The 20,505-nt window shown below is 46.7% G+C and overlaps 1 protein-coding gene across 3 annotated transcripts in view; it reads left to right on the top strand.

Annotated features, from left to right (window-relative positions):
* LOC311232301 (NACHT, LRR and PYD domains-containing protein 3-like) overlaps positions 1–20,505 on the top strand; it is a 59,040-nt gene that overhangs the window by 24,277 nt on the left and 14,258 nt on the right. For all 3 annotated transcript variants that reach the window (XM_084319053.1, XM_084319052.1, XM_084319054.1), the window contains 9 exons: positions 1,320–1,354; positions 1,487–3,278; positions 3,627–3,788; positions 3,921–4,118; positions 4,452–4,622; positions 7,210–7,383; positions 7,496–7,545; positions 12,860–13,398; positions 13,733–13,788. In XM_084319053.1, the coding sequence (XP_084175179.1) occupies positions 1,320–1,354; positions 1,487–3,278; positions 3,627–3,788; positions 3,921–4,118; positions 4,452–4,622; positions 7,210–7,383; positions 7,496–7,545; positions 12,860–13,398; positions 13,733–13,788 (3,177 nt within the window). The remainder of the gene's footprint in view (positions 1–1,319; positions 1,355–1,486; positions 3,279–3,626; positions 3,789–3,920; positions 4,119–4,451; positions 4,623–7,209; positions 7,384–7,495; positions 7,546–12,859; positions 13,399–13,732; positions 13,789–20,505) is intronic.

Below are 20,505 nucleotides of genomic sequence, written 5' to 3'. Positions count from 1 at the left end.
CTCAGTTACTTCTATTCTGCATCGAACGCTGTACATATGTCTCTATACTATTTTATTTCATACAACAATGTATGCCTTTCAAATGTTAAATGATAAATGATTGCATGATACACACTGAAATAATCCTGCGCTCGCGCAAATTTGCTGCTGCGGGCGGCGTTGAAGGCGGAAAGCGGCGGTGAACCACAGCAGCCTCGTTGCCACGTCCTGGGGCTGCCGCGGGGCGTGGCCGCGGCGGGTCACGTGCCTGTCGGGGCCAATCAGGCCTACCCCGGAAATAGGAACGGTTGCGGAACTGATACAGGCTTCCGGGCTCTGCTGCTCTGCAGATATACTATTGGTTTCATTCAAATACTTTTGTCACTAGGGGGAGCCGAGCTGGTTGGCGTCGGTCTGGTAGTCGGTAGAGAGATGTGAAGAAGACCGGATCCACGAGGGAAGGGGCTACAGCCAGCCCAGATATAGGGTCTATTCAGCGCTATCCACAGGAGCGAGTGGATGTCTTTTGAAAAGCAGCATAGCAGCATAAGAAATAACACTGTGTGCCATAAGCTCTCTCTCTCTTTTTATTTAATTTTTTTTTACCATTAGGGGGGGGGGGCCTCGCGTTTAAATCTTGCACAGGGCCTCGCATTTCTCCCAGGCGGCCCTGCCCATGTATAGGAAAATAAACGGCTGCCTACCAGTCAGTGTGATCACTGGCCCTGTTTTGCTTTGCTGAGCTCCGTTATCTGGGGGCTGTAGTTGGTCACTTTAAGTTGCACACATGCTTCGGAGTGGTCCGTTGTCAATCGACTCCGGGAGGGGCTGAGCATGTACTTCATGTGCGAGAAGATCTGCTCACAGAGGTACGTCGCCCCGAAGACCGTCAGCAAAGCGATTGCAACGTTCCGTAATCGGTAGACAGCTGAACTTTCTCAGCTAGCGTGGTTGCCATCATGACATCTACAACTATACAGAATTGATTACCATGGGAAATGCGAGCAGGAGGCCGTAGTCTACCTTTAATCAAACTAAATAAAATTAAAAAAGCCGTGCAACAGCCAATGGCTGTTCAATAGGTAATTTGACATGCTAGCTGTCATAGGGGTGTGCAAAAAAGTCGACTTACAAAAAATAACCTGTGGGAGGATTTCAACAAGATAAATGCGACAACAGTCCAGTGCAAAATATGAAAAGCGAAGTTTGTAAAAAAATATATATATATTATTTTTTTGTGCCAATGAAAATGCTGCCACATGCCTAGGGTTGCCGACCCCTGCTCTAGTGTGTACTTCTGTACTCATCACTATGTTTTGTGGTCCTTTCCATTCTGACAGGCTGAATCTGAGTGGCTCCACTACAGAGAAGAGAGGTGAGAACAGCAGAAGGGGCTGAGGGGAACAGATGAAAACGATGAGAATTAAGTGATTTTAAAAGTACAAGTAAACTAAATGACTTGGTTAGAAACTGTGTGCTGAAAACTGTGTTGCATCTTTTCCTCCAGCGCCTGACGACATGGAGAGAGCTCAAGAGAAAACTAAAGTCCGTCTGAAGAACAAGTTCACGTGTATCTATGAGGACACAGCAACCGGTCCGTCCTACTTGGAAAAGGTCTACATGCAACTCGACATTATACCAAACATCGATGAAGGGGATTTCAATCTACACGAGACTCGGCACAAGTTCAGAAAAAGAGGGAAGAGGTCGTCACACAACAGGACAAGACTCGACTGCATTGACATCTTCAACCAACAACTTTTCAAAGGTCGGTTGGTCAAAAGGGTAATGACGAAGGGCATCGCCGGAATCGGGAAGACGGTCGTCATCCAGTGGCTCTCCCTTCAGTGGGCAGAGGGGAAATCCAACCAGCATATTGATTTCATCTTTGTGTTTCCTTTTCGGGAGCTGAACATGCTGAACGAGACCATGTGCTCTCTGTTTGAACTTCTCTGTCACTTCGCCCCTGAGCTGAGAGAGCTAGAAGACCCACGGAGACTTGTTGACAAGCAAGTGCTCTTCATCCTCGATGGTTTGGATGAATGTAGATTTCCATTGGATTTTGTTGGGGACAAGTTTGTTGACGATCTAGCTGAAACATCGAGCGTGGACGTGCTGCTGACGAACCTCATCAAGGGGAACACGTTTCCCAATGCTCTGCTCTGGATAACCTCCCGACCTGCAGCAGCCAATCGGATTCCTCCCAAATACATCGACCAGATGACAGAAATCCATGGCTTCACTCGCCAACAGACGGAAGAGTACTTCAGGAACAGATTCAATGATGAAGATCGGGCTAAAGAAATCCTCTCTCGCATCAAAGCAATGATGAGCTTCTCCTTCATGAGCCACATACCGATCTTCTGTTGGATCATTGCTGAGGTGTTCCAGAAAGGGCAGGGTGACCAGAAGAAAGAAACCATCACAACGATCACTGAGTTGTACAGTCAGTATCTGCTGATTCAAACACAACGGTCAGTAATGAGATACGAGGAGTACAAGACAGAGGAGATGGATCTAAAGGAGATTTTGGAATACAGGCCCTTTGCCATATTCCTCAAACTGGCCCAGTTGGCATTCGAACAGCTGGAGAAAGGGAACATCATGTTCTACGAAGAGGACCTGAGACGATGTGGACTTGATGTTGACAACGCGTCAGTGTTTTGTGGACTGTGCTCAGAGATCCTGAAGCAGGAGTGCGGCCTCTATGGGAGGAAGGTATTCAGCTTTGTGCACCTGAGCTTTCAAGAGTTTGTTGCTGCTCTTCACGTGTTCCACTGCTGTGTGACCAAGAACATCGGTGCTCTGAAGTCTGTCCTGGGGAATGTGTCTGCAGATCTGACCTGCCATGAACTGATGAAGAGGGTTGTGGATGAAGCCTTGAGGAGGAAGAACGGACAGCTGGACATGTTGCTCTGCTTCTTTCTCGGGATCTCTCTGGAGTCCAATCAGACCCTCCTACAAGGCTTTCTGCCACAGACCGAGAATGGCTCCGAGACGGCTGAGGAGATGAGAAGATACATCAGAGAGCCACACGTAGGGGACATCTCGCCCGAGAGGCAGATGAACCTGTTCCTCTGCATGTATGAGATGAAGGCACAAAGAGTTCAGAATGAAATCCAAACATACCTGAAGTCTGGCGCAGATCTATCACCCATTGACTGTGCAGTGCTGTCCTCCATGTTGCTGATGTCAGAGGAGGTGTTGGCTGAGATCAACCTAGTTGAAATATGTGAGTGGAATGAAGAGGAGAAGCATCAGGGGCTTCTGCCAGCCGTGAAGAACTGCAGGAAGGCCACGTAAGTATCAACGGGAAGTAACACTTATTTGAAATGCATACATAAAAGAAAAAACATTCATAACATCTCAATAAGAGATTTGTAATAGCCTGTGAACTTCCACCACAATGTTTACTGTCAGTAAAATAGTCAACCATAAATTATGTAATTGGGCCGTAATTGAGTGTACCTTTTTAAAGGTCCAATCGGTGATCCAAACGTAAACACACCCCCAGCACACAAAAAAACAAGAAATAGGAATCGAGAATACACATCGAACTCTACAAGAATGAAGGAGAATATACCCAACATTATATGGTGAAAATCACAGATTGGGGCTTTAATGTATTTCTTCTTCTGCTACTACAGACTACACACATTCAACGAAGACATGGACATTCTGAACTCCATTGTTCAGGCAGCAGACTCCTCCCTGAGAGACATGCATCTGGTGGGTGTAAACAACAGCGAACCTCCTGGGTCTGTCCTCGCTGTTCTTACAGCTCCCGGCTGTAAACTGAAGACGCTCAGGTCAGACGTAGATCTTAAACAAACCGTTTCTCTTGACACTCTCATGACTACACGTCGTAATCGCCATCAGGATTAATTTCATTCACACTGCGCCCAGTTCTTGGTGAATGATACGTCATCCTGTTTCCACAGATTGTCTGGGTTTCATCTAGGCCACAATGAATGCGAGTTGCTGGCATGTGTCATCCAATCAACACACTCTCTCCTGAGAGAGCTGGACTTGAGATGCAGTTTCCTGCCCCATGATGATTATAATGATGATGATGAGAGCCCTTCGATTGCTCTTTCTACTGCGCTGATGGATCCAACCTGTAAACTGGAGACATTCAGGTAAGTGTATTTAGTGGTGGGTTTCTGTTTTGGGGGGGGAAGGGGGTCCTCTTCAGTCTTCTCCAAACCAATGGCCGGAGAAGAAAGAAGTGTGGAAAAACCTCCTATCTGCACTTTGCGAGGCACTAATACCTGGTCGGTATTGTTAACACATAATATAGTAATATAGTCCAAAAACAGTATTGTATTTGGTATCCTTAAAACATTTAATTTTGCAAGAAAACAACACGAAAACAACACTTTCACAAAAATGAGAATTATTCAGATAGGAGGTTTTGCTCTTCGGCCATCGAAATATTACTCTGCAGTTAATGTAATTTCTGTTACTTTTAGGATGAGCGGTTCCTACCTAACAAGTGAATGCTGCAAGGCGTTCACCTCAGTTCTCTGTTCGAACTCCCGCCTGAGAGAGTTGGATCTGAGTAACAACGACTTGCAGGATTCAGGAGTGAAGCATCTCTCTGCTGGACTGGGGAGTCCAGACTGTAGACTGGAGAAACTGAGGTATTAACATACGATCACGTTCATGGTACAATCTTTACTTATTTATTTTATTTATCGCATTGTATAATTAATTGATTGATTGATCTTTATTTATCTTGCATACAAATCGCAGTAAAGACGAAACGTAAACAAATGAGTCCGTCTTCATCCGTAGAAAAAAAAACTAGGATGAGTTGGAGAAGAGTCGGAAGGAAGCACAGCTTATCTAGTTCTGCCCCTTTCTTACAATATCATAACATTTAAAATACAACTCTCTTTACTAAGAGAGAGAAAATAAAAATAATAAGGTTAAAAAACAAGACCACCATTTTTTGTTTTGAAGAAATCAAAACATTCCTTGAGAGCAACTACCTATAGTTCCTCAGTTCTGTATTGTGTCTATCAGTGCTTTTTTGTATCTATTTTTGAACTGTGCAACGTTACAGTTTCAATTTTTCTCGTTATGCCAATTCCCTTCCTGGTCGTTGCGTGCATTGCCCCACTGTCGGTCTGGAGAGGGTGTAGACCAGTGGTTCCCAAAGTGTGGGGCGCGACCCCCTAGTGTGGCGGGGAGGTACTGCAGGTGGGGCGTGAAAAATAAATGAAGAATAATATTAATTTAGCACCAAAACTGATAAACGCCAATGTCAACAAAAATGTACTGACTGTCATGGGTTATTGTTTATACAGAGCACATTCAGAAGCCTAAATATGTTTTGCCACAAAGGGTGTTATTGTCCAGATCCGCTCCCTGCTGAACAGGCGCCCTGACCGACCAGTAGGAATCGCTGTTTGCAATGACCAGGACTCCCCCACCGGCTTCCCACCTGCGAACACTGAACACTGCCAATTGCGTTAGTAGGGACGACTGACCAAGCTGGAGCTACCGCTGACAGCTGGATTCGATCCCAGAACTACCTTATTGCTCTGTTTCGCAAAAAGCTACCCCACAAACTGACATGCACATGCTTTTAAGAACGGTGCAGACAGCTGGATATTTTAAGTTAAGTTAAGTTTCCCCCTTAAATCATAACTTCCCCCTTAAATATAAGACAGTTTTATTCCTGCAAATTACACCAGAAGAAGTGGTGTTGTCTTATATTGGCTGGTTGTCATGGTGATGATGGGGGAAGACGGGGGGGGGGGGGTGACTCTAGAGACGTGGGTGACTAGAGAAGTGGGGGGGGTGACTAGAGAGGGGGGTGCCTCTAGAGAAGAAGGGGGTGACTAAAGAAGGGGGTGACTCTAGAGACGGGGGAGACTAGAGAGGGGGGTGACTAGAGAGGGGGGCGGTGACTAGAGTCAACTCTCCAAGACATTTACAACAAGCGGTGCAGGGGTAAGGCTAAGAGAATTATTAAGGACTCCAGCCACCCAAACAACTGCCTCTTTGAACTGCTGCGGTCAGGCAAGCGATACCGGAGTCTCATGGCAAGCACAGAAAGACTCAGAAGAAGCTTCTATCCCCAGGCCATCAGGTTGCTCAACGAACAATAACACTATGCAACAACCATCAAATGCACTCACAACACACACATCCATACGCACACACTCACTTTAAACAAACAACACACTGCAGCACCCACTCTCCACACTTTAGAACACCTAGACACACTTTATATTTATTGGTAAAGGATTTGCACTACAACCCATACCTCAGTACACCTTACTGTAAATTGTACCTAAATTGTACCTCATCCCATTTCTGCTTTGCACTATGAATGAATGAATGAATGAATGAATGAATGAATGAATGAATGAATTAATGAATGAATTAATTAATTAATGAATTTTTATTCACACACACACACGATACATTTTACATGCGAGTATCCTCATGTGATAACATGTCGCAAATTGTGTGCATGTGCCAGGTCTCCCAAGAAGCTATTTAAAGCTTTTGGAGGGTGTCTGAACACAGATACAAACAGAATATGAACAAACAAAACAATAACAAAATAAACAAAACAAACAAACAAAAACAAAACAAAAAACTACAATATATAATATACTATATAGTATTGTATATTAGTATATTGCATAGTATATTGTATATTGTACGGTAACTCAGTTACTCTATTCTGCATCGAACATTGTACATATGTATATACTGAACACTGTGTCTACGTACGTGACTTCTATTTTTACTTCTATTTTTACATGCTATACTATTTTATTTTATTTTATACTTATCTTTTGTCTAGCACAGTCTCTGGAGCGTAACAGAAAGAAGCATTTTGTATAAAAGTATTCTGTACTTCTGTATGACAACTATTAAAGAAACTTGAACTTGAACTTGAACTAGAGAAGGGGGGGTGACTCTAGAGACGGGGGGTGACTCTGGAGATGGGGGGGTGACTCTAGAGAAGGGGGGTGACTAGAGAGGGGGGTGAGGCGGTATATAAAGTTTGCTTTTGGAATTTGGAGACATTTAGCATATTTCCCGGTAAGCTAATATGACATGTTTGCTATCAATGCAAGAGTCATACGATTGATAGATGAGAATTAGGCTTCCTCACAGAGGAAGGCTGTGCTTCTCTTTTAAATCATTCTGCAGGCTGTAGAGTCACAGAGGAAGGCTGTGCCTCTCTTTTAAATCATTCTGCAGGCTGTCAGGCTGTAAAGTCACAGAGGACGGCTGTGCTTCTCTGGCCTCAGCTCTGGGCTCCAACCCCTCCCACCTGAGAGAGCTGGACCTGAGCTTCAATCACCCAGGAGACTTGGGAACAAAGCTGCTCTCCGATAGACTGAAGGACCCGAATTGTAGACTGGAGAAACTCAAGTTAGTGCAGTGCACATACTGTTATCCATGGGGAATTATTACTTTGAGCAATATTATTAATCTAAGCCAAGCTGAAGGTCCCTGGTTCAACATCTGTTCTCTCTCTCCACAGTTTGGACCATGATGAGGAGCACTGGATCAACCCACAGCTGCTGAAGAAATGTAAGGATTTGACAAGTTTGATAATTTTACTCATCAGCATTTTTTATTGTTTTGACAGAAAAATGGTGGACCGTATTAACTCATTCTGCGCCAATCACGAAAAAAGTCGGGTTATCTCGCCAGCGGTTGAGCGCCAAACCTGAGAAAATATCCTTTGATCTTTCCCCTCTGATCCCCGTTCTAAATGATCATCCGGATCATTCTAGCCATCCCTGGCTCGTTTGTATACGTTGGAATTGCAATGCCGATCGAATATCAGCTGGTGGCAGTATCGTCTACTTTTTTAACTCTGATAGAAAGGCAGCAGGAGAGTCAATGAATGCACCGGACTATCGAGACTCGCTCTGGGGGGGAGGAGCTCTTCCAAAGCAATCGCTAGCAGATCTGCTCGCCTCAAAACCTATAGTGTCCCGTAAACACGTGTAATTACTAATTACATATAAACAAGTAATTGCGATCGCCGATGGGATCATTGGAATTATTCTTTTTGGATTACCTTCTGCCAGAGGGGATTGTGAGGTCCATTTTAGAAAGACCGCCTTCAGCAAAAATTGTCTATCGATAAAGGGAAGTGGAACATGGAACAGCCTTCCGGTCCCCTTAAGGGAATGTCCCACCCTGTCCACCTTTAAGGGCCAACTCAGGAAATGGCTGTTAGACAGCCAAATATGCACTCATTAGGGATGTTAGTGATGTTGTACTGACTGAATGTCATGTTAGTGTGGTCATGTCAGTGATGTCAGTTTTTATGAATGAACGTTGTATGGTCCGTTTTGTGTTTGTTTTATGTTAGGACTACGGGTGGAAATTAGCCCTGTGCTATTCCCGGCATATTTACGTCCTTATCATGCTGTGATGTTATACACATGTAAATGATGTTCATTAATTTGCATTGTCCTTAATAAACAAATCTTAATCTTAAGGTAAGGACCCCCTATGTCTATTTTACCGAACGTGAAACATGTTTATGTAATGATCACAGTGGCTTACTTTACCTGTCATAAACAAGGCTTTTTCTAACAATCTGATTTTTGGGGTAAGACTTTTTTTCGTGTCTTACATAGGTGTATGCCCAGCCCATATGCGCTTACAAGACTCATAAACAATAAGTATATAATAGTATACTTGACAAATTACTTGACAAATGACATATAGACCAAGATGGCCACAAAAAAAAGATAATACAATAAAACGTAATATAACACAAGCTGTAAGCAATGTATGTAAACAAAGAAAGAAGAGGAATTCATATACAATTATATAGGATATAGTGTGTTTTGTCTCAAGTAGTGTCTGTCAAATGAGCCACACCATTGTCTCCATAGCTATAATACAGAACACACACACAGCTCTGCAAAGATCATGAAATATCGCGAAAACAGTCACGAAAAGCTGGCCCATTGACAGCAGAGAGGCGGTACACGCTGGCTCTGAATGAGTTAAAGAGCAGCTACACACATGGTCATTTTGGTGGCATGTTGCTGCGCTAGTGCTTGATAATAGGCTTGTTTGAGATGACTGATTGCTCACCTAGAAAATAGCAACAAGTTCTCATCAGAAAACGTAAATAAAAGGTACATAATGTACATTATGTTATAGCCATAAGTAATAAAATAAGTATCTGCGAAAGTCTATAATAAACAACTCGACCAGGAGTCGAACAAACAATGATTATGATCATGGGCGTGTTCTCTCACCACTAGACACCCACGCTGATACAAACACAGCAATACTATGATGAAGATTCATTTGAACCATATGGTTAAGATAGAAAATTTGTGTAAATGTTATGGTTAATTTAAGGTAATAGTGTGGTTAATGTTTTTTAATTTATTTAAAAAATATATATATTAGATTGTATTAGGAAAATTACAAGTATCATACAGGGCTCGAAATAAACTTTTTTAGTTGGTAGCACTGGTGCTCCTAACTTCAAAAAGTTTGGAGCACCAGCAAAAATTTAGGAGCACCCACCAAAATGTAAGGAGCACCAACAATATATATGTAATCAGGGCCCGAAATTAACTTTTTGACTCGCCGGCCAGTGGCGGGTAGATGGGAAAAATCTACCCGCCAAGCATATTTCTTACCGGCCCAAGAAAACCCGCATTTTTGTTTCACATATATAAAATGTAAAGACTAACTGAAAAGATAAGACGCATATACTGTACATATGACACATGTCTATGTGTACCGATAACTTAATATAACATTTAGAAAGAGCAGCAGTCTTTCAAGTGTATTTAAAGGTATGTGCTTGTTTGTCAGTTATATGTACAGAGATCAGTACAGTACAGGTAGTGCAGGAATACTTGCATGATTGGCGGCCTTTATGGTGGTTGTATTCCATTGGATGTCCTTTTCTGTACAGTTGCACATTGCTGTACTCCACCCAGTAGGTATGGGAGTTTTCCGTTATTTGTCATGTTTTCAAACTCTCTTTGGGCGTTTGCAATTCATGGGAACTTCGTGTCTCTGATATCTTGGTACAAGGCAGGTTGTTAGAAAGTGTAGCTCAGTTTCCACTCTGCTCTGACATGGCTGTTAGCCTAGCCACAGAGGGTCTTGAGGAGAGGCTCCGATTGAATCCGGGACACAGACATGCAGCCAATGTGACAATGGCTCAGTTCATGGTCACGAATGGATTCCAGCTTCATTGATTTACTACCGAGGACAAACGTGTTGTTTCTGTTTTTCCTTTTGACATACTTGCTGCACACGGAACAACTCATCACTACAGCCCAGCATCATACTGTAGCCAGTCTCTTGAAACACCGCTATCTCCAAACTACCACTCCTCTCGAAACTTTTTGTTAGGTGGTCTCACTCTCGCTGCCGCGGTGGGTTTTCTTTTTAGCGGTCGGCTTACTCCTTCCATAGTTCCACATATTTGTAACCCATTTAACGTTATTAAGCTAACGTTAGCTAATCGTTATAGCAGCTAAGTGAAAGCAGGCGCCGCGGGCAGTCAGGACAGAAGAGTAGCGGATGTGACGTCGGTAAACAAGCCACAAATTAGGCCTGTCGTAAGACCAAAACACACCGCAGTTTTAATTATTTTACATGACTATTTTGTTACCCGACACATGGCGGACAGACCACGAAAGGGAGTGATTGAAGGATAATCTTAACCAATCTAAAATCAGCATTAAAGTTAAGAACGTCAAGCTTACGTTTGATTGGTTAGAATGGTCACTGTCAACTCACAAGACACATACTGAGTGTACAAACTAGCGAATGTACAGAGAAAGGGACATTCGGGGAGGGGGGGGGGGAGGTCGCACCAGAACAATTATTTGCACTTGCAGAAATGCTCCCAATTATTATCTTAGTCTGACATAATCGTAATAGTCTTGTTGCTGATTTGTTCTTTTGAACCTGATACAGGCTCTGTCTCTACTCCTGATGGACTCCAATATCTCCTGAGTAATGTCTTTTGGCAGTGTTCTGCTTTACCCCAATGTGTTTAATTGGAGTCAGTAAATCCAGCACTGATAGAAATGTCTCTTTAAAGAGATTCCATGCCTCATCTACATCTTTACTACTCAGTATGTCCATCCAATTGATCTCACTCAGTTATTCGATAAAGTGGCCTTTTGAAAAGTGTTTCATTGTCCTTGTTTTTACATAATCCCTTTGAGCGCGGGGAGCTTTAGTGCGTTTGCGGGTACAAAATGTCCAAAACATTGAATCAGGGCTATGAACATACAATGCCTGGTCATACGGCATAAATGTGGCGTCATTTCAGTAAAAGCCAAGGTATGGCAAGGAGGGAGGGGGGGGGGGGTGAAGGGGGTGTTTTTTTTGTCAAATCAGTTGTGCAATAGTCACTTTTGGTGAGTTGTTCACTTATGACATTTAGGTATGACACAGGACTATTTTGGGGGGGGGGGGGGGGTTTGGACCTTTACGGTGGCCAGTTTCGAATTGCAGCCTCCCGTATTCACAGGGGTGCAGTGCTCATGCCACGCGGTACTACGCCGTTCCACCTCCTTTCTGAACAGAAGCACGCGCACGCACATGCACACAAAAATGCGTTGACAACTTTCACTCGACTCGTCGTGCCGTGCACCAAGTACCGGTACTCACCTGGCTACTTGTCTTTGCATAACAATAGCATAACAAAGAACGAGAAGAGCAAAACCAAAATACAAGCCCTGTACCAATTGGTGGGGGTTTGCTTGAGCTGTGGAACACTATGTGACAAATGGTCCCGACTGGAGGGTGAGACATTTCTTAAGTTGTACTTCAGAAGGAAACTGTCCTTCTGTAAACTGTAAGTTACATTGTTAATTTAGTTTGTATTTACTTTTCTAGTTTAAGTTAATTCAATTAAAGAAATTGTAACTACAATGTATCTACAATTACATTTAAAACATTGTTTGTTTTTCAACCATATCTGTTGACAATATACTTTCTTTATATATTGAAGGCTACATCCTGCTACCTTTTTCAGCTTCTCTATTTCAAGGCAATATTTACAAAAACTAAACTAAAACTAGTAATTTCCTATACAAACATGTTTCCTACTATTTATGCATAATAATCATTCTAATCATAATGCTGGTCGGAGCTGTGCGCATGCGAGGGAACATTTATGCGCATGCGCGTGCATGCATGTGACGTCATTAAAACACAGTGCAACCACTTATGAAATCACCACTGCGTATTCAACAGAATGTAGTATCAAAAACACGTTCACAAAAAGTATGGGTTACTGAATGCTGAACTGCACTGTTATAATCACTAAGCCATTGTAAGACCTTACTTGTGTCCCTGTGTCACTTGTCTCTGCTGCCCTTTGACTCAAAAACTTTCGTATGTCCATTTTCCTTTTTTTCCCTGGCAGCATATTTGAGTTAGTCACCTATAGTAAAAGTCATCTAGTAAAAGTGAGATAATGGCGAGGTATGGCGAGTGCCATACCTAATTCACAACACCAGAGGGAGCTCCACAAATCATGTTAAACCCAGATTCGGCTCAAACAAGGGACTAAACACGTTTCGTAATTATGCCACATCAATGTGGAACGCCCTACCCAAAGCTGTAAAGGAATGTGAATCACTACCCACTTTCAAAAACACTCTAAAAAAACACCTACGGGAGACTGCAATTCGAAACTGGCCCCTGTAAATGTCCTAACACAACCCCCCCCCCCCCAATGTACAGTAAATGACCAAATATGGTCTTGTCAATATTCCAATGTACAGTTTTGCTTGTTCAGTTGTACAGTGTCCCCCACCCACCCCTCCTACCCAACCCCTGCTGCAATTACAACTTTGATTAGTCATCACTTTTTATTTGATTTTTTTAGATGACTGTCAACTCACAATGGATCCCAACACGGCAAATAACAAACTCTTACTGTCCGAGGGGAACAGAAGAGTGAGGCGTGCAAACGAGCCGCAGCCATATTCCGATCACCCAGAGAGGTTTGACAACCGCCGTGAAGTGCTGTGTAGAGAGAGTCTGACTGGACGCCGCTACTGGGAGGTAGAGCCCAGGGGATTTAATCGCATAGGAGTGGTGTACGGGAGCATGGGAAGGAAAGAAGCACTGAGGGCCACAAGCGACAAGCTCTGGTGCTGTGGCATTTACATGTATCCTGACGGGGTTGGTTTTAACTTGACTTTCAATCGAGACGCCGTGTTTGTCCCGACCCTCGCCTGCTCCTACAGACTCGGAGTGTATCTGGACTGGCCCGCTGGCGTCCTGTCATTCTACAATGTCTCCGCTGACACAATGACTCGCCTTCACACGTTCAACGCCACGTTCACTGAACCCCTCTACCCGTGGTTTCACATTGGTCACGGTAGCGAGTTGACCTTGTGCAGAATATACCCGATTAATGACGTGAGTATTTCTTGTGGTAGCTTCCTGACCTGCATATACACTGTAATCATTGTCAAATTAAGTTTGATAGCGTGGATTAATTACCATGAAGAAATGCTATTTATTTATTATTATTATTTTTTTTTTAAGAAAACCTGGAACTTTTACCCGGAGACAACCGAATGAAACCAATAGATAAGAGGTTGCTGTTACAATGTCATAAAGATAATAAACCCCATGTTATCAAAATAGATTTGACTGTGACGTATGGGAATTCTACTTTGGTCAAACTTTAGCACACTATTGATGTTTATCTTTTAGAAAACAACACATTCTGTTCCTTTTTGTATTCCAGTCCTGGACGAGCTTCACACCTGACATGTTAACTGTCTCTCCAAGCACCGAATACAAGTAACCACATTTTAATACAGGCTCCTTTCTGTTTCCCCTGCCCTTCAAGATGTCAACATTTGAATCTGTAAAAATTCTAAATAACAATTTACTTTGAATTACTTGGTTGAATGACTTACTGTATATGTTATAGAAAGTGGAGTATACACACTAAGCCTAATATCTCCCTTGGTCTGAAGCCTAGTAAGACTAATCTCCCTTAGCTGATGCCTAGTAAGACTAATATCTCACTTGGCCTGAAGCCTAGTAAGACTGATATCTCCCTTAGGCTGAAGCCTAGTAAGACTAAAATTATCTTGGCCTGAAGCCCAGTAAGCCTAATATCTCACTTAGTCTGAAGCCTAGTAAGTACCGTAATTTTCGGACTATAAGGCGCACCTGAATATAAGCCGCAGCAGCTAAATTGAATGATGTGTACATATATAAGCCGCACTAGACTATAAGCCGCAGGTGTTTTAATGTTTAATTACCATATGTAAGGGTTCGTGCACAGAGGGGATTGTCGGGAAAGAGATGGCTGAGGAAGCTCCCATTTATTAACATTTCAACAAACAAGTTGCATATTTGCATAACGTATTCAAGTGTTAGATTTAGGAGGTCCCCTAGTGGCCGTTAGCTGTAAAAATCCATAGATTAGCCGCACCGTTAGGGTCAAAAAATGGGGGGAAAAGGCGCAGCTTATAGTCCGAAAATTCCGGTATTTGATTTATCAGGATTAAATAAGTAGAGTTTTAGTCACTAAACATGAATGTTGTGAGAGTGTACCTCTCTGCTGTTCCAAGAACTAGCTATTCAGATGGAGCCCTAATGTTTCATGGCTTTACGAACAGGTCGAAAAATATCTTGCGGAAAAAAACACGTTTCGCAATTATGCCACATCAATGTGGAACGCACTACCCAAAGCTGTAAAGGAATGTGAATCACTACCCACTTTCAAAAACACCCTCAAAAAACACCTACGGGAGACTGCAATTCGAAACTGGCCCCTGTAAATGTCCTAACACAACCCCCTCCAATGTACAGTAAAAATGACCAAGTATGGTCTTGTCAATATTCCAATGTACAGTGTTGCTTGTACAGTTGTACAGTGTCCCCCACCCACCCCTTCTACCCAACCTCCCCAACCCCCACTCCTACCCCCCTCTCTATTGCATGTGTGCCTATATTGGGACAGAATTATTTGACTAGAGGAAGTGAATATATTGCTATTTGCTGTCTCATTATTAAACGTCAGTTTCTGCACCACTGTAGGGAAAACAGACATTAGTATAAATCTGATTATTTTGTTAGAATCTTTCTGATACAGGTGTTCCTATGGTTAGGTTATATAAAACACATACTAATGTAGCAGGGTGGATTATCCCTGCTTCGTGGGAACTGTGGGGCGCGGTCAATAGGTAGCGAGACACAGCAGCACCCTGGCCAGCTGCACCTCCGTCTTTGGGGTCCGGAGCGTCAACTGGAGGCTGGCAGTGGGGGTGAATGAGGCCCAGGGTTTACAAACCTGGTCCGGTACTCTGGTCTTCCTCCCTCTCTCTGGAGTAGTCCGCAGTACTCCCCAACACACCCTCACCCTCCACAGTTGCCCCCTTTTCCCTCCCACACCTACTGACCGGATGGTAGAGAAATAACTGGGTTCCCCCCGCAAGCAGTACCCTCCCTTGGTGAGACGACCAGAACCCTTACAATGGAAAGGGTAGAATAGCAAGGGGTTACGATTACATATATTACCCGTAGCAAAGGGTTAGGGTTAGGGTTAGAAATAATGAAAGACACACACAGTGCTCCCGCTCTGGATGACTGTATTGTAACTCAGCCTGGTTACAACAAAGCTACGGCTGGTGATTACTGCACCATGGGTATCCATACAATAATTACTGGCCTGAATTATTAGCATAAGTCAATTACAGTATCACACGCAGGCACCAAGTGCTCTCAGGTACCCAGACTAAACGCTGCCCACGTCTGGGCGGACCACAGTATTCACCTTCTTTAAGGAATTACACTCTTACTGTCCCCGGTTGAGAATATGGGGAAGGAAGGGGGAAGCATAGGGAAGAGAATAAAGGGATTCACAGAACGGGAATTATTTAGGAAATACACGCCTTATCACGCTCAAAGAAAAGGAATAAAATAAAAGAGTGAGCCCACAAAATACCTTGCAAAAGTCCTATGCTAATACCGGTATATATAGTCTGGGGTACCCCTATTGAACTGTGGTTAACAACGTTAACTTCGCCCGCGGGCAGCACCACACTGTATACTGTATATGGAGTCGGGAGCATCAATGCTCGTTTGTACTCATCCGAAATGGCCGCCTCGTCACTCCACTGTTGTCCGGGAGGCAAGATGGCGTCGAACACTCGCGCCGCAGGGGCTAGCAGGCGGAGCTATAGCAGAGAGGCAGTGCTGGCTGAGCTGGTGCTGGGCGAACTCTGCTGGTGGTAAAGAACTCCCCGTGTCCTGCAGGCAGCCTGGAGCCGGTGTGCTGCTGCTCTCCGGTGCAGACAGCTGTTGACGCCCGGGCAGACTGCTTGGATGTCCCGTACGTCTCTGGCACGCAGACTATACCGTCACTGTAACTAGGTATAACACGAGCAATGCTACTGTGATCCTTAGCCGCACGCTACCTATACCGCTCACTGTAACTAGGTATAACACGAGTCTTAGTGCCCGACTCTGCACTTAATGTTCATAATATCATAACACTGGTACTGCTAGGATATCGTCTCCACTAGCCAGTACTTCCTATCACCCGTCTCTGTTCCACGGGGCACTCCGGCATAAACGTCAGCAACGGGGCTGTCTAGAGCTCCCCCGTTAGACGTGACTTCTCGTGGTCAAGTTCACTGCCGAGAAGAGAGCGACTTCCGCTGCACTTCTCCCTTTATCATCTCTCAGCTCTCTCCGCCACTCTCTGCCTGCTACTGCCCCCTGCTGGTCCCGCCTGCCAGTCACAAGAGGAGACGCACTGTAAAATATGAATCCATACTGTCATTTATGATCCGTATTCACATGCTCGTTGGACGGGGCGTTTGTGTCATTGTTCGTGTGAATCAATGACACTAGTTAGAATGTCTTTGTGTACAAAAAGGGATATAAACACAGTCAGCAGTTCTGAATAATATACCATATTTTCCAGACTGCTACATTTCCCCCCACTTTGAACTTGCTAAGTCCTCTGCAAGTTAACAACAAAACAACAAAAACAAACGCATGCATGAAAACGGTCCTGAGACCAACAGTTTCACACATCGGTTGACAATTACACATTATGCCAACAGTTTTACACACTCCCTCAGGAGTTGGACACACTGTTCCGCGAACACGCTCTTGAGCACGTAGTCCTGGCGATACCGAGCGGGTAGCCGACCTCTGGTGCTCCTCTGGGGCCGAGCGGCCTCCACTCTGGGGGGTTCCACCTCCCCCGCCTCCGATTCCGTGTCGGATTCCGCAGTGTCTGTCGGCGGGTCCTGGACCACGGCCTCACCCTCCGGGGCCATCGATGGACCGCCCGCGGCCTCCTCTTCGACTCCGTCTCCGCCGCCTTCCCCCTCCTCTCCTGAAGGGGTCGACTCCACCTCTGACTCGGCGCTCACGGCCTCCTCAGGGGCGTCCCGCAGGGGACCGGGGTGGTTACACGCCCTAGGATGCGGTTCCCGCCGGTGCCCGAAAGCACCTCCGATGTCTGATTCGGACGAGCTCCGCGGTGCCACCGGGATCTGTCGAGGGGCCCTCCCCCGCACTTCCGGGTCAGAAGCCGGGAAGGGACAGGTCTTGAGCTGGTCTCGATGCACTGTCCTTTCTGGACCCCCTGCTTCGGGCCTGACCGTGAACACGGGCGTCCCTTCGTGGCTCTGCTTAACCACCACATATGACGTAGGCTCCCACTTGTCTTGTATCTTATTACGGCCCCGGATTCGGTGGTCGCGTATCAGGACCCGGTCTCCGGCCCGCAGGAGTGCACCTCCGCTCTTCCTGTCGTAAATTCTCTTGCGTCGATGGGATGCCTGCTTCGCCGTGGCCTCAGCGGCCTCCGCGGCGGCCTTTAGTCGCTCGTGGTGACTCTGCACCCACTCATCTAGGTCTGCCGCCCCCTCCTCAATGACGTCTCTGCCCCCTAGGACATCTCGGGGCATCCTAGCGTCCCTCCCGAAGAGCAGGTAGAAGGGAGAGTATCCAGTGGAGGAGTGTTCGTGGCAATTGTATGTAAGTACCAACTCGGGTAGGTGCTCCTTCCAGTCCCGCTTCTTCTCTGCGGGCAGACTACGCAGCATGTCGTGCATTGTCCGATTGAATCTCTCGCACTGCCCATTCCCCTGGGGATGGTAGGGCGTGGTGCGGCTCTTTGAAATCCCATACAGTCGGCAGAGCTCCTTGATGACGCTCGACTCGAAATTTCGCCCTTGATCGGCATGGAGTCGGGCAGGGCAACCGTAGTACACGAACCAGTACTTGATGATGGCAGCGGCGGTGGTCTTCGCAGTCTGGTCTTTGGTCGGTACGGCAATAGTGAATCTGGTAAACATATCGGTCAGCACCAGTACGTTCTCGTAGCCACCCACCGACCTCTCCAACACGGTGAAGTCCATGGCCAGGACCTCCATGGGTGCCGTCACGTTAGTGCAGGTCATCTGGGCCTGGGCTTTAGGGAACACGTCGCGGGCTAATGCACATCGCTTGCATCGCTTCACCCATTGCTTCACCTCTTCTGCCATTCCGATCCAGTAGTAACTTCGCCTCATCAGGACCACCGTCCCCTGTCCCCCGTAGTGTCCCGCGTCTTCGTGCTGGGTCTCGTAGATCCTCCTTCGCAGGGCTGTGGGCACCACCAGCTGGAGAACCTCCTCTCCATCCCGGGGATCGCTTACGCGCCGAAACAGCACTTGCTGATGCAGACGGAATCGTTCCCACTGCCCGTATAACTTGCGGAGTTTCGGGTCTCCTTCCTTCAGCTGTACTTTAGTGGGGGGGACCCCCTGTGCCACCGCCCGCCACACCGGACCCAACTCGGGATCGTCCGCCTGGAGCTGTCGCATTTCCGCCCAGTCATATCCGCTGTTCCCCTTCTGTGCCGCTATCCGTCGTGCGCCGACACTCGAGACCTCCCGCGTCTCTGTCGGTCTCCCAGGGCACAGCAGGGCCCGCACTTCCTCCGCTGGGACCATGACGTAGCCCTCGCGGGCGACTGGGGCGGGGACGGACAATGGAACGGCCCGTTCCTGGAGACCCTGACGGGTGTGGGTGCCAGCCGCGGCTATCATTAGGAAGTCTTTCTCAGTGTCTTCCACTTCGGGTTCTGATCGCATCGGCATGCGAGACAGAGCGTCTGCGTTCTGGTTGAGTCGACCAGGTTTGTAGTGCACCACGAAGTCATACTCCGCGAGCTGAGCGTTCCACCGCTGCTCCACTGCTCCCAGGTTGGCCGTGCCGAGGTGTCTCAACGGGTTGTGGTCGGTGATCACGGTGAACTGGGCGTACATCAGGAGGTCTCTGAACTTCTCGGTGACCGCCCACTTCAGGGCGAGGAGTTCCAGCTTGAACGCACTATAATTTTGGTCATTCCTTTCGGACCCACGCAGGCCTCGGCTCGCAAAGGCGATGACTCGCTCCACGCCCTCCTGTTCCTGACTGAGTACCGCTCCCAGTCCCAAGTAACTCCCGTCGGTGGTCACTATGAAGGGGAGCTGGAGGTCGGGGTAGGCCAGCACCGGGGGTGTCAAGAGGCACTGCCGCAGATGGTCGAAGGCCGTCTGACACTGCGGCGTCCACTTGAAGGCCTCGGGCCGGCCCTTGGCGAACCCCTTTTTTTCTTTCCCCATCAGGGCGTGCAGTGGCTGGGCCACCTGGGCGAAGTGGGGCACGAACCGCCGATAATAGGACAGGAACCCGATCACCTGCCTCACTTCCTTCGCTGAGCGTGGCGCCGGCCAGTCCTCCAACGCCTTCACTTTGTCGGTGTCGACCTGTATGCCGGCCGCGGAGACGACGTGTCCCAGGAACTTGACTTCGGTCTTCAGAAGGAAGCACTTCCGGGGCTTGAGTTTGAGTCCATGCTCCCGAAGCCGTCCAAACACCAGGTCCAGCTTCTGACAGTGGCTCTCGAAGTCGCTGGCGAACACCAAGACGTCGTCTAGGTAGACGAGTAGGACGTCGAAGGCCAGGTCCCCCAGCACGGCGGTCATCAACCGCTGGAACGTCGCGGGTGCGTTACACAGTCCGAAGGGCATACGAGTCCACTGGTAGAGGCCGAAGGGCGTCGTGACAGCCGTCTTCTCTTGGTCTTCCTCTTTCACCGCCACCTGGAAGTAGCCGGCGGTGAGATCGAGCGAGGAGAAGATCTTGGCCTGCCCCAAGGCGTCTAGGGACTCCTCGATACGAGGTAGGGGGTAGGCATCCCGGTGTGTCACGTTATTTAGGCGGCGGTAATCGCAGCAGAACCGCACGGAGCCGTCTTTCTTTATGACGATCACGGCTGGGGACGCCCACGGACTGCAGCTCTCTACCAGGACACCCAGGTCCACCAGATCTTGCACGTGTCTCTTTACTTCTTGGAACACGTGGGGCGGTATTCGGCGGTGCCGTTGCTTGACCGGGTGTGCGTCACCAGTGGGAACGTAGTGTGTGACCGTGGTTGTGTAGCCATAGTCCCCGTCGTCCACGGAGAACACCGCCTTGTGTTTCTCCAATACTTGATTCAGCCGGCTCACTTGGGCC

The sequence above is a fragment of the Notolepis coatsorum genome (assembly GCF_963971535.1).
Source record: "Notolepis coatsorum genome assembly, chromosome: 7".
NCBI classification, from domain to species: Eukaryota; Metazoa; Chordata; class Actinopteri; order Aulopiformes; family Paralepididae; genus Notolepis; species Notolepis coatsorum.
This window is presented reverse-complemented; position numbering and strand designations above follow the sequence as displayed.